We start from the raw sequence: 16756 nt of genomic DNA, 5'->3' as shown, positions 1-16756 counted from the left end.
AAAAAAAAAAAAAAAGAAATGTGAAGCTTGCCAGTCCAGGAGTCATGCCCATTTTATATTTGTCCTAGAGGAGAGGCTAATGGAGATCACAGTATTAGAGCATTCTCCTTGACTTCACCTTAGTGGTATGCATGCATCAGAAGGGCTGAACTGTGAAAGAGAGAACTTTGGTTCTAGTAACATTATGGGTCAAACCTTCTTCCAGTCACCATTATCTATGAACTCTGAATTGGCTACCTATGAGTAAGAGAACATCAAGTCCTAATATCACTGGTGGGAAGTACAAACAGAAGAACAAAAATGAGGAGGTGAGTGCCTGCTGGGTGCTACCCCCAGGTCATTTTTGGCCGCTGAGTAACAAGCTAGGCCTCTTCTGGGTTAGTTCCAAGTGTAGCATGGACGAAGGCTAGCTCTGAAATCAATATTCTGCTGATCACTTGATCATTTCACGAAAACTGAGAAGGAATGTATTACTTTCTCTTCCTTTTTGGCCTTCTATTCAGGAGTGCATGCCATTAAGCAACTCTTATTCTTGCAAGAGGAAGTCGATCGTTACTCCAACCCAGAAAAAAAACTAGAACGAGTTTATGTGCTTAAAGAAGCACGATCACGGAGATGATCTGAAGGATATGAAATCAATTCATTCCTCTAGATAATCAGTCACAAAATGAGGTCAATTTAGCCCGCAGAAATACTTTATTTGGCCCACATAGTATCTTTAAAAATCTGAGCTGACATTGAAAAATTGTGAGATTTCAAATATAGAAGGACTGGCAACACCGTACGTGTGTCCCCACATGGCAACATCTGCTGGAGCTGAGACATGGCAGCTGTGCCTTTTAATGAGGGTAGGGACTCTCCAGGTGGTTACAGTCCACACACATCTGCCTTTGCAATGCCTACAAATACTCTACAGTCAATGAGAACCAGCAGAGATAGGATTGTATCATGTACTGCCATTTTAGCGTCAGTATGGCTTTTACTGATTTTAATTTTGGTGGCTGTCATCAGCCTACATTTAGGGATGCTATGAAACAGCCTGAGAAACTCTGTATTCGGCTACAGTTAAGAGTGTGGATTGCATGTTCTTTACAAAGCGGAATCTTCTGTGAGGACCGTTAGGAGAGATTTTTTTTCTTCCTTTTTTTTTTTTTTTTTTTAAGGATTTTATTTATTTGACAGAGAGAGACACAGCGAGAGAGGGAACACAAGCAGGGGGAGTGGGAGAGGGAGAAGGAGGCTTCCCACTGAGCAGGGAGCCTGATGTGGGGCTCGATCCCAGGACCCTGGGATCATGACCTGAGCCGAAGGCAGACGCTTAACGACTGAGCCACCCAGGCGCTCCAGGAGAGATTCTCTTCTGCCTCTATTAAGAGGCCTATGCATGCTTGTCCTAAGCAGTTGGTTCACTTTCTTCTCATATGGTATCTTGTGTATCTCATCAGCTTATTCTCTTTTTGGTAATTATAAAATCTAAAGACAAATCTGTAGCCCATTCTTAGCAACGACCTAGGGCTCAATGGTGTATGTGCACCCCTGCCTGCATCTGACAGTTCTCTTGTCTTTTGCTTCAGCCTTCATCCTCGCTTTACATATAAAGTAACACATATTATACATTAACAGAGGAAAATAAAAAGGAGATAGCAAAAATGGAATATCTAGAGAACTCCTCTTGATACTAATTTTTTTAAAAAGACTTTATTTATTTGACAGAGAGAGACACAGCGAGAGAGGGAACACAAGCAGGGGGAGTGGGAGAGGGAGAAGCAGGCTTCCCACCGAGCAGGGAGCCCGATGCGGGGCTTGATCCCAGAACCCTGGGATCATGACCTGAGCCGAAGGCAGATGCTTAACGACTGAGCCACCCAGGTGCCCCTTGATATTAGTTTTTAAAGAAAATACATAACCAAAGTTAGGAAATTCAAATAGTATAGAGAATAAGTTTAAAATGTCCTGGGGTGCCTGGCTGGCTCAGTCGGTAGAGCATCTGACTCCAGGTCTCAGGGTCGTGAGTTCAAGCCCTACACAGGGTGTGGAGCTTACTAAAAAAAAAAAAAAAAGAAAAAAAAAAAAGAAAAATCTCCCTCCTTACCTGCAGTTCCTTTCCTCAAAGATAACTACCTGCAGACGCACACATATATTTTAATATCAGGGTAAAGATGTATCATCAAGGCTGAAGAAAGAAGTTCCCTTTCTGATACTTAGCATTTTCTAGGAATAGTTTAGATGTCTTTTTTAAGAATTTTACTACCTTGCTCTGAATATTGTAATTCTTTTATAATAATTTATAGTACTAGATTTTCTTTGAGGTAAAAAAAGAGCCTTCACAAAAATATTATTTACAGGACAATTAGGAAAATAAGAATACTAACTGGATAATTGATGATACTAAAAAGTTACCATTGTTTTTGGATCTGTAATAATAATTTTGTGATTATGTTTAAATGGTGGAGTCCTTACTTTTAGATACGTGCACCAAATATTTACAAATATTTATAAAATATGATACTTAGGACTTCAAGTAATTTGAGGTAGAGTAGAAAAACAAAATTGGTGAATTGATAATGGTTAAAACTGGGTGATGGGCATATGGACTTTTTAATACTGTAATATTATTATATGTTTAAAACTTTCCATAATAAAAAGTTTAAAGACTTCATAGGTACTATTAGATTTATTTAAAATGTGATAAAACTGAGTTTTAAAAATATAATCTAATACTTCTTTGAATATATATTTTTAAAGATCTATTTGAGAGACAGATATTAAGAGAGACAGAGTGGAAGGGAGGGGAAGAGGGAGAGGGAAACTCAAACAGACTCCCCTCTGAGCGCAGAGCCCGATGCAGGGCTCCATCTCACAAGCCTGACATCACGACCTGAGCTGAAGCCAAGAGTTAGACGCTTAACTGACTGCGTCACCCAGGCGCCCCTCTTTGAATTTTTTTTTTTAACATTACCCAAGAAAAATATAAATTTCTTTAGATTATCGAAGGCATTGTTTTTACAGTTCCAGCATGCAAGTGTTGTTTATCTCAGTTTTATTGAAATATAATTCACATACCATAAAATGCACCCTTTTAAAGTATACCCTTCAGTGGCTTTTCATATTTTCACAAATTTGTGCAAGTTTTATCACTGTCTAATTTTAGAACATTTTTATCACCCCAAACAGAAACTCCATGCCATTAGCAATCTAGCATGAGACCTGACTGCAGACTCACTCCACTGTAATCTGGCTCTTTCTTTCAAGATGTCAATACAAGTAAATCCTCCACTCCTCTGCAGAGAGGTCTAATGATTTCTAAGCACTTTTCCTTTCCTATCACAAAAACAAGATCTCAACTTTCTTCTCATCTCCTCATCACACCCACATCATAAAAAATATAGTCACCTTCTACAGGACACTGCAAGTATAGGCTTCCTGAAAGAAGATTATGTACTCACAGATGATGGGTCTGGCCAACGGAATGTGAGCAGATATGATATACATAATAGCTGAGCAGAAGCTTTAAAAGACATTGTGTTCCCACCAGCCATCTTTGTTCTGCCATGAGAAGGGAATGTCTCACAAGGGCAATGCTGCTTCACCCTAGGTCCTAAAATAAGGAGTCATGTGAAGCCTACCAGAAGGCTAATAGAGGTGCAAGTGACCTACAAGCCACATGCAATATGAGCAAGCTACTGAGATAACCTTGTGAAACTAATATATCTTCACGTGGCATAAAAACTCAGAATAAATGCCAGTTTTGTTTTACTCAATTTATATTTGAGTATTTGCAGAGAAAATGAGCTGCTAATGGAGAACTGTGGAACAAGGCAGAAGATTCCCTATCTCCTAAGAACTTATAATCTTGTAATATTATAAGAACGGTGGCCTTTGGAGACATTTTGACTTTTACCTTCCTTCAGAAAGCCCACCCCAACTCAGTTCTGGTACCATCGAAGACAGAAAAATTCCTGCTCATCAATGTCCACAATAGCCAAAATATGGAAAGAGCCCAGATGAATGGATAAAGAAGATGTGATGTGTGTGTGCGTGTGTGTGTGTGTGTGTGTGTATATATATATATATATATGGAATATAACTCAGCCATCAAAAAGAATGAAATCTTGCCATTTGCAATGATGTGGTTGGAACCAGAGGGTATTATGCTAAGTGAAATAGGGGAAAGACAAATATTGTATGATTTCACCTATATGTGGAATTTGAGAAACAAAACAGACAGGGGAAGGGAAGGAAAAATAAAATAAGATGAAAATTGAGAGGGAGACAAACCATAAAAGATGCAGAACTCTAGGAAACAAACTGAGGGTTGCTGGAGGGGAGGTGGGTGGGGGGGGATGGGGTAATTGGGTGATGGGCATTAAGGAGGGCACTTCATGGAATGAGCACTGGGTATTATATGCAACTGATGAATCACTAAATTCTACCCCTGAAACTAGTAATACACTATATGTTAATTAAATTGAATTTTAATTTTAAAAAAATTTTAAAAAAAGAAAGAAAAAAAAAAGAAAAATTCCTGCTCAGAAACACACAAAGCTACCAGACATGGGGATAAGGACAGTGCTTCAGAAACTAAGAGAAGAATCGTTGTCTTTGTCAGAAGTGAATTTTTCTGAAGCTGAAGCCCTTGACTGTTCCAGCTACTGTAGAGGGTTCCTAAAAGGGCCAGGAGAGGTATCTCCAACAACTATTGTCAGTGAGCAAGAATAGAAAAACAACAGTTTCTTAAAATGTTGTTTAAATCAAATTGGCTAATTTTAAAATAAAGGCCTCAGTTACTCTAATTAAGGGATCATATTCAGAATTCATATGAGAAAACAGATGTTTACAGAATGAAAAAAATACATTAAGATTGATTTGCTATAAAGTTCATTTAAGAATCAAACTCTTTGTAAATGTATTGTTCCACTTAAAAAACTCATTTTACACACAGCTACTCAGGCAGTTATTGTATAAATTGAGGTGGCCTCCGTGGCGTAGGTCCTTATATACACCGATTCCATTTTCGTTTGGGGCTGGCTTTCAGCTGGTTAAAATGTCAACCTTAATTTTACTTGTGAATGTGGCTATCTATAGGTGGCAGCCTGTTTATTTAGCTGCTTCTTTGTAGGGGGGAATGCCGGGAGCAGAGGGTGTTTGTTATGCTTTTCTCATTGAAAATGGAGGAAGTCATGTTTTTATCCTGGTTCTACTTCCTGTTTATAGGCTAAAGATGGAATTGTCATTATGCTGTGGAAACACCTTATATATTCTTTTCCTCCCACGCTTTCATGAACAGGATATAACATAGAGGAATTCTTGCTTAGTCCTGGGATATTTGAATGTTTATGTATGAAATATGACAAAATTAAATTTCAGGATAAATTAGTATAGCTTTGTGAAAGGCAATTTAGTGGTAATTTAATTAAAAACAGTTTTTTAAAGACTTTATTTATTTATTTGAGAAAGAGAGAGTGAAAGAGAGAGAGAGAGAGCATGAGTAGGGAAAGGGGCAGAGGGAGAAGCAGACTCCCCGCTGAGCAGGGAGCCTGGGGGGCTAGATCCCGGAACTCGAGGACCATGACTGGAACTGAAGGCAGACACTTAACGGACTGAGCCACCTAGGCACCCCCACCCCCCAAATTTTTTTGAGTAGGCTCCATACCCAATATGGGGCTCAAACTCACGACTCTGAGGTCAAGAGTTGCATGCTCTACCGACCAAGCCAGCCAGACACCCCTTAGTGGTACTTTTTTTTTTTTTTAAAGATTTTATTTATTTATTTGAGAGAGAGAATGAGAGAGAGAGAGCACATGAGAGGGGGGAGGGTCAGAGGGAGAAGCAGACTCCCCGCCGAGCAGGGAGCCCGATGCGGGACTCGATCCAGGGACTCCAGGATCATGACCTGAGCCGAAGGCAGTCGCTTAACCAACTGAGCCACCCAGGCGCCCCCCCTTAGTGGTATTTTTAAAAAATATATATACAAATCCTTTACAATAACAAATTATAGATATTTATCCTACAGAAACACTTTTATATGTATTCAAAGATCTGTAAACAAGGATGATCTAAATGAAAGAAGAAAAGATCCAAATGTCTTTCCATAAAAGTATGATTAAACAAGTTATGGTACATCCATATCGTGAAATACTGTGCAGTCTTTAAGTGGTATGAGGTGGTCTACCAGTTAAAGATGATGTATTGATACACTAAATTTCATTTAAATGAGAGCAAAGGAATAAAACAGCATATAAACCCACAATGACAAAGACAATAGAAAATCAGAAGCGACAGCAAGACATTTTAACAAATTTCTAAAGAAGATGGAGGAGAGGGAACCAGTGTCTCAGTGTCTCAGCCCACGAGCAATCTTGTGGCCTTCCCCCCGTCCCACCGCCACCTGTCAAGCCTGCAGACCAGGCTGAGAGCTTATCTGCAACCTCGTGAGACGCTGAGCAAGAATCACCCAGTTATGCCACGCTCCAAGTACTAACCCACAGAAACTGTGAGATAATAAAGGTATATTGTCTTAAGCCATTAAGTTTTTGGGTAATTTGTCACACAGCAATAGATAACTAATACAAAGCCTTAAATTGAAAAGTTAAACAGCATTATAGGCATGTTGCGTGATTTTAGAGGTAACTATTTTAAAACCCCCCACTGTTTGATTTCAAATGGCATGCAGGTATTCACTGACTAAATTTAAAATTTAAAAGATGTAGATTTACATATGTTGAAAATTTTAAACTGTAGGAGTTTCACATATTTATACACATAGATGTGTGCATATGCAAGTATACACATATGTACACGTATAGATATATACGTGTACATATAAATGCATATATATGTATAACACTTATGAATGTATCTTTGCAAATAGATTGAAAAGTATCTGGAATATCGAATTAGAACAGTACTGGAGGGGAGGCTAAGAGATTTCCACTCTTTATGTATTTCACGTTAAGTTATTTTATTTATTTATTTGACAGAGAGACACAGCGAGAGAGGGAACACAAGCAGGGGGAGCTGGAGAGAGAGAAGCAGGCTTCCCACTGAGCAGGGAGCCCGATGCGGGGCTCGATCCCAGGACCCTGGGATCATGACCTGAGCTGAAGGCAGATGCTTAATGACTGAGCCACCCAGGCACCCCACATTAAGTTATTTTAAAATGAATATATTTTACTTTAGCTATTTTGTTAATTGAAAATTTATGTAGACAGCGTATAGCCACTGGCATAATCCAAGGGGGTTAAAAGCACTAATAAAGAAGAACTCTTTGCCTAAAACAAAAGAGTTAATTACGAATCAAAGGAAATATGTATGCGAAAAATTCTGAGGATAGATGTTTAAAATTTTTCTGGAGAGACCTATGAATGTTATGTTGTATGAGGTATTTGTATAGTGGTTTGGAGCACAGTGTGTAGATGCAGACTGCCTGCATTTGAATCACTTGTCACTTAAAACTTACAGGATCTTGACTTCTCTGTTTCTCTGTGCCTGTCCTGTCATCTACAAAATGGGGATATCATAGGGTCCATGGAAAGATCAAATAAGTCAATATACATAAAGAACTTAACAGAGCCCCTGGCCAGAGTAAGCACAATATAAGTATTACTATAAGTATGCTGTGAGTGGATTCAGTAATAACACCATAAGGAAAGGGATTGTACTTTTTTTTTTAAGATTTTATTCATTTGACAGGGAGAGAGAGAGAGAGCACAAGCAGGGCGAGCGGCAGGCAGAGGGAGAAGCAGGCTCCCCGCTGAGCAGGGAGCTCGATGCAGGACTCAATCCCAGGACCCTGGGATCATGACCTGAGCCAGAGGCAGACGTTTAACCGTCTGAGCCACCCAGGTGTCCCAGAAAGGAATTGTACTTGAAGCCAGAGGAACTGTGGTTTTAACATAGTGATGACTCCAAAATTTATACAGAACAAAGAGGTACAAGAGTAGCAATTCGATTCATGAGTGTACAGCAAACACAGTTTTTAAGTAAATTCAAGGTGATTTGGGGGAATTCCAACAGACTTTAGGGACTTCAAATTTTGTAATGTAGCAAACACATTTCTATTCAGATAGTTCATTTAAGGTGGCTGGGAGTAAGGGCAGGGAGTAATAGCAAGGCCTCCAGCCATTTCCTGCCATAACTTGTTTTGTCACATTGGGCAAAGCATTTTAACCTCTTGACACCTTAGTGTCCTCTGGAAAATGAGAAGGTTGGACTACATAGTTTAAAAAGTCTGGTCCAACTTTTAGATTCTATAATTCTGACATTTTGTGACATTCATTTTTTGGGGGGGGAGGGGCTGAGGAAGAGGGAGAGAGAGAATCTTAAGTAGGCTCCATGCCCACTGTAGAGCCCGACCTGGGGCTTGATCTCATGACTTTGAGATCATGACCTGAGCCAAAATCAAGAGTCAGACGCTTAACTGACTCAGCCACCCAGGCACCCCTGACATTCTGTGACCTTCAAAACTCAGATGAGAAAAACACTAATTACTGGGTCATGGTTATCAATTGACTTTTGAATACAATTTAGATAATAAATTCTGAATTTTTAAAATTCTACAAATTTTACAACTTCATTAACTGAAACAATAGAGTGAATCATACAAAAAGCTTATAATTAGGAACACCTGGGTGGCTCAGTCAGTTGAGGGTCTGCCTTTGGCTCGGTCGTGATCCCAGGGTCCTGGGATAGAGCCCTATGTCGGGCTCCCTGCTCAGTGGGAGTCTGCTTCTCCCTCTCCCCCTGACTTGTTCTCTCTCTCTCTCACTGTCAAATAAATAAAAATCTTTGAAAAAAAAAAAGCTTATAATTAAAAATTATTTATATTTAGATTGATAATATAGTATGTGATAATTTTAAAGCAAATATGATAATTGTTTTTATTACATTTTATTCCAATACTAACATTCTTCTCCAATTCTCTAAATGACATGTGTGGGCAATATAATGAATCTAATCAGCAACTGAAAATATGTTTCGAATAAAATAAAAAATGTAGAAAACTAAAAGTGACTTAACTTAGAACATTCTTACCAAAAATAGCAAACATCTTCCATAGCATTTTAACATAACCATGAATACATAGCCAATACTTTCAGGTAATTAAGAGCATGAACTTTACTTTCAAATAGACCTTAATTATTTTGTATAGGTTATCTAAGCTCTTTGAACCTCAGTTTCCTGATCTATAAAGTAGAAAATAAAAAAAATATTATGTACTTCATAGTAGGTGTGTGAGGATTAAATGAGATAATACAAGTAAAGCACACATTATAGGGCTTGGCATATGGTAGTTGCTCAAAACAGCTGATTTCTTTCTTTTGATTGTCCTCAAATACCATATTTACCCAACCCTTTGCTTACTTTCGAATAATATGCCAGTGTATTATTTATTATATGCTATAATTAGAAGCATCATGGACTTGTGGTTAAGAGTTCAGATTCTAGGGGCGCCTGGGTGGCTCAGTCGTTAAGTGTCTGCCTTCGGCTCAGGTCATGATCTGAGGGTCCTGGGATCAAGCCCCGCATTGGGCTCCCTGCTCAGCGGGGAGCCTGCTTCTCCCTCTCCCTCTGCCGCTCTCCTTGCTTGTGCTGGCTGTCGAATAAATAAATAAAATAAAAAAATAAAACTAAATATTTATTCATTTTAAAGAGAGAAAGAGAGAGTGAGCGAGAGAGACAGAGAATACGTGAGAGGCACAGGGAAGAGAGAGGGGAAGCAGTTTCCCCTCTGAGCAGGGAGCTCTACGTGGGGCTGGATCCCAGGACCCTGAGACCATGACCTGAGCCAAAAACAAGAGTTGGATGCTTAACCGACTGAGCCACCCAGACGCCCCAGGATCCCTTCTTTGAAGGGACTTTAACAAGCATCTTTGAAGAAACATCTATGAAGCTAACTTTATTACAATGATTTTTTGTTTAAGCAATGAACCCAGGAATATTTGTTTTGCTGCTTTAAAAAAAAAAAAAACAAATACACTAACCTGTAGCAAATAGAAACACAAAGATCTGGCCAAAGGACATCATAAGCAACTTCTCAGAAGGAAAATCTTTTTCTTTTTTAAGCTGCTCATTTTTATTTTATTTATTTTTCACTTTTTTAAAAGTAAGCTCTATGCTCAACGTGGGGCTTGAACTCACGACCCCGAGATCAAGAGTCACATGCTCTACTCCGAGCCAGCAAGGCGCCCCCTCAACAAGAAAATCTAGACGACACTAATACCAACTGTCTTCCTCACTCTAATTTTAAAACCTTATCACATTGGCAGCATGTTTTTCCCCCCACAGATGATGACCTGTATTATATCCAATGCAGAAAAACCCATTCATTTATTGTTTCCCTAAAACTTGTATTGTTACCAGACTCCTCTCCGCTCTTCAAAGTGCAGCTAAAATATTACCTCCTCTGTAAGGCTGGCACTGAGCTTTCTCCTGTTTCTCAGACAGAACCCATCCCTTTCTGTTTTTGCTTACATAGTACCTTGGAGTTAGCAGTAGCTAACATTTATCATCAACAATCGTAATTTTTTATTACTTTGTTTTTCTCCTGTTAGAATGGAGCTTACAAAGGATGTCTTATTCTACAGTGTACTCTTTGAATTTGGTTTTGGTCCAACTGATTTCTATTTTGTACCTGGCCTGCGCTCCTTTGTGGAGTCTGCTTTTCTCACCTGAGACATCTCTCCCTTTTTTGAAAGAGACTGAGCCTACAACTTGGCTTTTTCGACTAATGCCAATTACATGGCCTGTTTTCTGAAGGCATCTTCTTGCTTCTTAGCACACATTTATTTTGGACAGTGACATTAGAAAAGTCTTTAGGCTTTTTAAGTTTAGAGACTGTGGAAAAGACAGTCCCTATATCTATTCTCTCTCTTTCGTATGGCAACAGAAACCCCAATTTTCACTGAGCACATGGTGGCCCAAAGAAAAGACTACACTTCTCAGCAACCCCACAACTGAATGTGGTCCTACAACTAATTTATTGCCATTAACTGGTGTCCATGACCTTCACCCAAAGACCACAGGAATAAGCCAGTAGTTGAACAAGCTGGGTTTATTGTTCATTTCAAGGAGGGAGAATGCACACCATAGGGAACCAGGGGTGTCTCAGTAAGAGGGTGTTAGACTTTAGTATAGAATTTGGCTTGTATTAGGTCATTTTAGGATGGGTTGAAGCAGCAGGGCTTTACTGTGGATTGCATGTTGTCAGGAAGCAGGGGACAATTCTGTAATTAGGTATCTTAAAATGTTACCAGGAGAAATGAAACACAACCACAGCTGTAACTGGTAACAAAGCAGCAGTCGTTCATATTAGGCAGAATAGGGAGACGTTTGGACAATGTTCATTATTTTTGTCTGTGTTCAGGCATAATTATGGAGTAGTTTGTTTTTATGGCCTTGTCTGATGTTGGTGTTCTTTGAAATTGCATGTGCTTAACAGAATACCAAGGCCTAGCTATGAGTGCTAGAGCAGCTCCTGGAGGTCAGGGGCTGCTTTTCTCTCTCTTCTAGGTAAGCAAAGTATGGCACTGAAACCTTCTTTAAAAAATAGCTGGCGTGTATCCTTTGCCCTTGATTCCTCTTTTCCTTCTCCAGACAGACTGGAATGCAGCTGTGATGGCTGCAGTAGTCCAGGTGGAACATGAACTGATCTTGGGAATGGAGCTACGATAGTCCTGGACCACCTTACCCCTAGACTGTTATGGGAGAAAGAAGCAAAAGACTATCTTGTTTAAGCGACTGTTATTGGGATCTTTTACTCACAGCGGAAGTTATTCCTAACAGATACAGGGATCTAATGATCAGTTCTCTTTTCAGTGTATGTTTAAGGTTGTTTTCAACCTTAAGTTGTATAAATTGACATGTCAGAGCGTGATTTAAGTGCCAAAACTAATTACCTTTGTACAAATGGAAGAACATTATCAATCTGTACTGTTGTAAGTTGAAATACTAGGACAGAAGTCTCCCAAGCTGGTGTACTGAGCACTGGTTTATCTCTAGTTTACCTTTACCACATAGGTGTATTCTGAGTTTCAACTAACTGTGTGAGTCCATATTGCCTACTGACTCCTTGATGTGTGGCCCAAGCACTTTGATTTCTGTGCCTTTGGCCCCATATGGCTATCAAAATTAAAGTCAAAATTTGCTAAGGATCAGCAAGTGTTTTTAGCACATGGATTCGGTGCTAACTAACCTGGGTTTTAGTTTTCCTGTATCTTCAATGCTTTTAAACTCTTTCTTTATATTTTTTCTAGCATTTTTAGTGATTTTTATAAGGAAGATTAATTAGTTCAAATAACCTCATCTACCATTAGTCAAAATATTTATAACGTTAAGACTCATTATTACTTTTTGCTTCTTTTTACATAAATTTTCTGCATGAACATGCATTACTTTTGGAATAAGAAAAAATACAAGTTATTATAAAAGCTGTAATGCTAAAAACAATAATTTGTTTTGTATCTTTAAACTCTATTATCCATAATTTAGGGAAGACTTTAATGTAAGCAATATCTGACTTTCTAATGAACTGATTACTTTTTTATCTAAAATTTGGTAATACGGTATTTATTTAAAAAAACGAGACTACCTTACATTGTCTTTACTTGAATATCATGAACACATTATTATACTGACTAGTAAAGCATTCCTGAGTATTAGCATGTATTCACTGTAAACAGCCTAAGTCCATGTTATTGACAAATAACTCCTTGGGCCCCTTTGATTAAAAAATATATTACTTCCTTATCATTTGTAGTATTTGTCATGCTATTTGTAAACTGCGTACTTATCATTAGAACTGTTTGTTTTTTCATAAATGTCTTATTTCCTCTATTAACTATTAAACTCCTAGAAGAAATTATGTCTTATACATCCTTACATTCTGTATAGTATCTCACTCAATATTTTTGGTAGGTTAATTGCATTTCTAAACTTTTGAGAAAGTTTGTGACATAATTATTTCTAATGTAAAATGAGGTTCAACAGTAGTTATGAAATTATAATATACTAATATGCACAGAGTAACAGGGAGACATTGCTACAATGTAGTTTTCCTTCTTATATCTACCTTGTGTTTTGAGTGCTAGATACTTTATAGATTACAGAAGAGATTTCTGTGGATTTAAGATTACTTAGTACCTGAGTATCCAGGTTGAAGATTTACCCAGGTCTCTCCTGCTTCCTGTCTTTTAGACATATTTCTCATTAATGTCTCCAGCGAATGTGAACTAGAGAAAAAGAGAGGAAAGAAAGTCAAGTCAGCTGATGGGGCTACCCACTTACTGCTCTGGGGTCAAGTATGGTAGAAAGAAGTTTGAAATTATTATTTAAATTATTATTTGAGACGAGAATAAAGAAATACAGCCCTTCCTTATCCTCAGGGCCTAAGACCCCTAATGAATGCCTGTGGGTAGTACTGAACCCCATATATACTGTTTTTCCTATACATACATACCTATGATAAAGTTTAATCTGTAAATTAGGCACAGAAAGAGAGTGGCAACAACAATAATAAAATAGAACAATTATAACAACATACTGTAATAAAATTTATGTGAATGTGGTTTCTCTCTCTCAAAATACCTTCTCGTCCTGTATTTGCCCTTTTTCTCGTGATGATGAAATGATAAAATGCCTCCATGATGAGATGAAGCGAGGTGAATGATGTAGGCATTGTGAAGTGCTGTTAGGCTGCTACTGGCCTTCTGACAATAGGATCATCTGCTTCTGGACTGTAGTTTACCATGGGGAACTGAAACCACAGATGGGGGGAGGGGCACAACTGTAAGTGCAGACTGACTAGCTGTACCTGAGACATGTTCATTTAAACATGTACATTCTAATGGTAGTCGATATTTTCAGTCAGAGAGAACTTTGATTAGAGGAAGCCCAAGTGAGACAACAAAGTCATTCTTTTTTTAAAGATTTTATTTATTTATTTGACAGAGAGAGAGAGAGAGAGAGCACAAGTAGGCAGAATGGCAAGCAGAGGGAGAGGGAGAAGCAGGCTCTCCGCTGAGCAGGGAGCCCGATGTGGGGCTCAATCCCAGGACTTTGGGATCATGACCTGAGCCGAAGGCAGATGCTCAACTGACTGAGCCACCCAGGCGCCCCAACAAAGTCATTCTTATGTTCAGTAACCACATGCCCCAGATTTTTCAGAACAGTTCCTGTTTTAGACATTGAGTCTCATTGTTACCATTGGTACATTCCAACATGTCTGACACATATCTTGATTTGTGACATAAATATGTCACCATATTTATAGGGACATTTAAGATACTTTTGAAAATTCTCCAGGTAAATTTCATCCAGGTATCCCTGATATCCACTTTGTGGACTTTCTGCAAATGTTCCAGAATACTTCCTAAGTATTATGACTTTATATAACGTAGAGAGTAAAACCTCATTTCTCCATTTTGGGTAAGTGGCACCATGCTTCATCCAGTAGGAACCTGGGAATCGTGACTCTTTCCTCTCCTTGAGTAAGTCTCTTAATCTTGTACTGCATACCCTCCCTCCCCATGTGATGCCTCACCATTCATCCTCCACAGTAAGCCAAAATGGTCTTCTCTAGAAGAGCAAATGCATTCATGTTATCTCTGCTGTAAAATATTGTCCAGGAACTCCTCATTGTTGTAGCAAAAGAAATAAACTCAAATGTCTGCAGGGGTAGATAGGAAACCCAACTATGTGATTAGTCGGGTCAAATATGATATGAAGAGGTGGGCCTGAGGAGACAGGAAACTGGAGGATGTATGTCTGCTTAAAGGTATTTAAATTAACAACAATAACAACAAACAAACAAACATCCCACAAAAAAACCTACACCAAACAAAGCATATCTGTGGACAAGATTCCACCTGTGAGGTGACAGTTTTAATCCTTCTACCTTGTTAGTGTGGTAAAACAAACCTCTTTGTTATCTTGTCTACAAGCATCCATTCTGCTTTTCAATTATTCTAACTATGTAGCTGCTTAACTAAATGAAGTTGTCTGAGTTAGTATTTTAGAACTGCAGTTTTAAAATTTTCAAGTGCACAGAGTAGAACTGCCTGTCAGAAATGTTTTAATGAACAGATAAATACTGGCTACGATTGGCATACATGTTTATGTGAACAAATGAAGCCAAAGATGAGCATCCTTAGATCCACCCTCTCTCATGCTCACCAGAAAACTACATGGTAATGATCAAAAGTCTGAACCCTAAACCCAAAACTCCTGTTTGTAAAATGAGCATGATTAATAGTATTTACTTCATAGTTTACTGTAAAGATTCAGTGAGATAAAATATCCAAAAGCATTCAGTATAGTGTCTGGTGCATATAAGCACTCAACACATATTGATAATTGTAGTAGTATATATTTTGAGATATTTACCCATAATTTTTTCTTCTCTCCATTTTCCTTTTCCCTTCTCCACCGCTCAAAATTCAAAGAGATAGCTACATGTTCACTCTTTCAGGGAAGGGATCAGAACATGGTTGAAAACAGCTGGGCCAGCAAGTTTTTTGACTTTTATTTCTAAAAGTCCTGGAAATGATGAGAAGACTGAAGAACAAAATATTATGGCCATAAAGGTGGGTAAGGATTTCTCCAAGACAGAAACAAAATATCCCCAGGCTGTGTGTGAAGGATGGGGGGTTCTGCAAATAGGTCTGTCTTTAGGAAAAGGGGGAACTTTTAGGCCTTGCTTCCTGAGCACAGAAACTAGGAAGGTACAATCCCAGTGAAAGAATAATTACATGGTGTGTTGGGGTCAACAGGGTCATAGACAACCCCACAATAATTTCCATACTCCAAGTGCTTCGTGAAACAGCAGAATTCCCGTGCTCCTGGGATGCCAAGCAAAAGACAATGTTTATATCTGAATGAGCCATGATGCATTAGGTATGTATTACTGTACAGAAAATTACCTCTCCAAAACTGAGTGGGTTAACAACAAACATTTATCTCACATAGCAGTGGCTTAGCTAGGTGCTTCTGGCTAGGGGTCTCTCATGAGGCTGTAGTCAAAATATCAGCTGTGTCTACAGTCCTCTGAAGACTTGATGAGGGCTAGAGAATCCACTTCTAAAATGGCTCCATTACATGGCTGGCAAGTTGGTGCTGGCCATTGGTAGGAGGCCTGTTCCTCACCACGTGCACCTCTCACAGGCTGCTTGAGTATCCTTGGGGCATGGTGGCTAGCTTCACCCCGAATGAGACATCCAAGACAGCAAGTCAGAAGTGGCAATGTCTCTTTTTTGACCTAATCTCCAAAGTCACGGGCTATTATTTCCTGAATTTTTTTTTTATTTTTTTTATTTTTTTATTTTTTTTTTTTTAAAGATTTTATTTATTTGAGAGAGAGAATGAGAGAGAGCACATGAGAGGGGTTAGGGTCAGAGGGAGAAGCAGACTCCCTGCCGAGCAGGGAGCCCGACGCGGGACTCGATCCAGGGACTCCAGGATCATGACCTGAGCCGAAGGCAGTCGCCCAACCAACTGAGCCACCCAGGCGCCCCCGAATTTTTTTTTTTAAAGATTTTTATTTATTTATTTGACAGAGAGAGACACAGCGAGAGAGGGAACACAAGCAGGGGGAGTGGGAGAGGGAGAAGCAGGCTTCCTGCTGAGCAGGGAGCCCGATGCGGGGCTCGATCCCAGGACTCTGGGATCATGACCTGAGCTGAAGTCAGATGCTTAATGACTGAGCCACCCAGGCGCCCCTATTTCCCCTGAATTCTGTCACACAGACCAACCCTCATACGAT

General features: G+C 39.1%; 1 protein-coding gene across 3 annotated transcripts in view; it reads right to left on the bottom strand.

The window, feature by feature from the left end:
* Nucleotides 1-16213, bottom strand: part of GSAP (gamma-secretase activating protein) — a 178692-nt gene extending 162479 nt beyond the window's left edge. Inside the window, exons 1-2 of one of the 3 annotated variants that reach the window (XM_081800647.1) lie at nucleotides 15918-16213; nucleotides 13141-13229 (exon numbers count right to left, since the gene is read on the bottom strand). In XM_081800647.1, coding sequence (XP_081656773.1) covers nucleotides 13141-13207 — 67 coding nt within the window. In that variant the 5' untranslated portion in view covers nucleotides 13208-13229; nucleotides 15918-16213. Of the gene's footprint in view, nucleotides 1-13140; nucleotides 13230-13584; nucleotides 13711-15917 lie in introns of those variants that run through there. The other 2 variants (XM_081800648.1, XM_081800649.1) reach the window with 2 other exon arrangements.
* Nucleotides 16214-16756: the final 543 nt, after the last annotated feature.

Source organism: Leptonychotes weddellii, chromosome 12 (genome assembly GCF_054177405.1).
Source record: "Leptonychotes weddellii isolate Sample4059 chromosome 12, ASM5417740v2, whole genome shotgun sequence".
Lineage (NCBI taxonomy): Eukaryota > Metazoa > Chordata > Mammalia > Carnivora > Phocidae > Leptonychotes > Leptonychotes weddellii.
The sequence above is the reverse complement of the archived record's forward strand: the minus strand, read 5'-3'. Positions and strand labels throughout refer to the sequence as shown.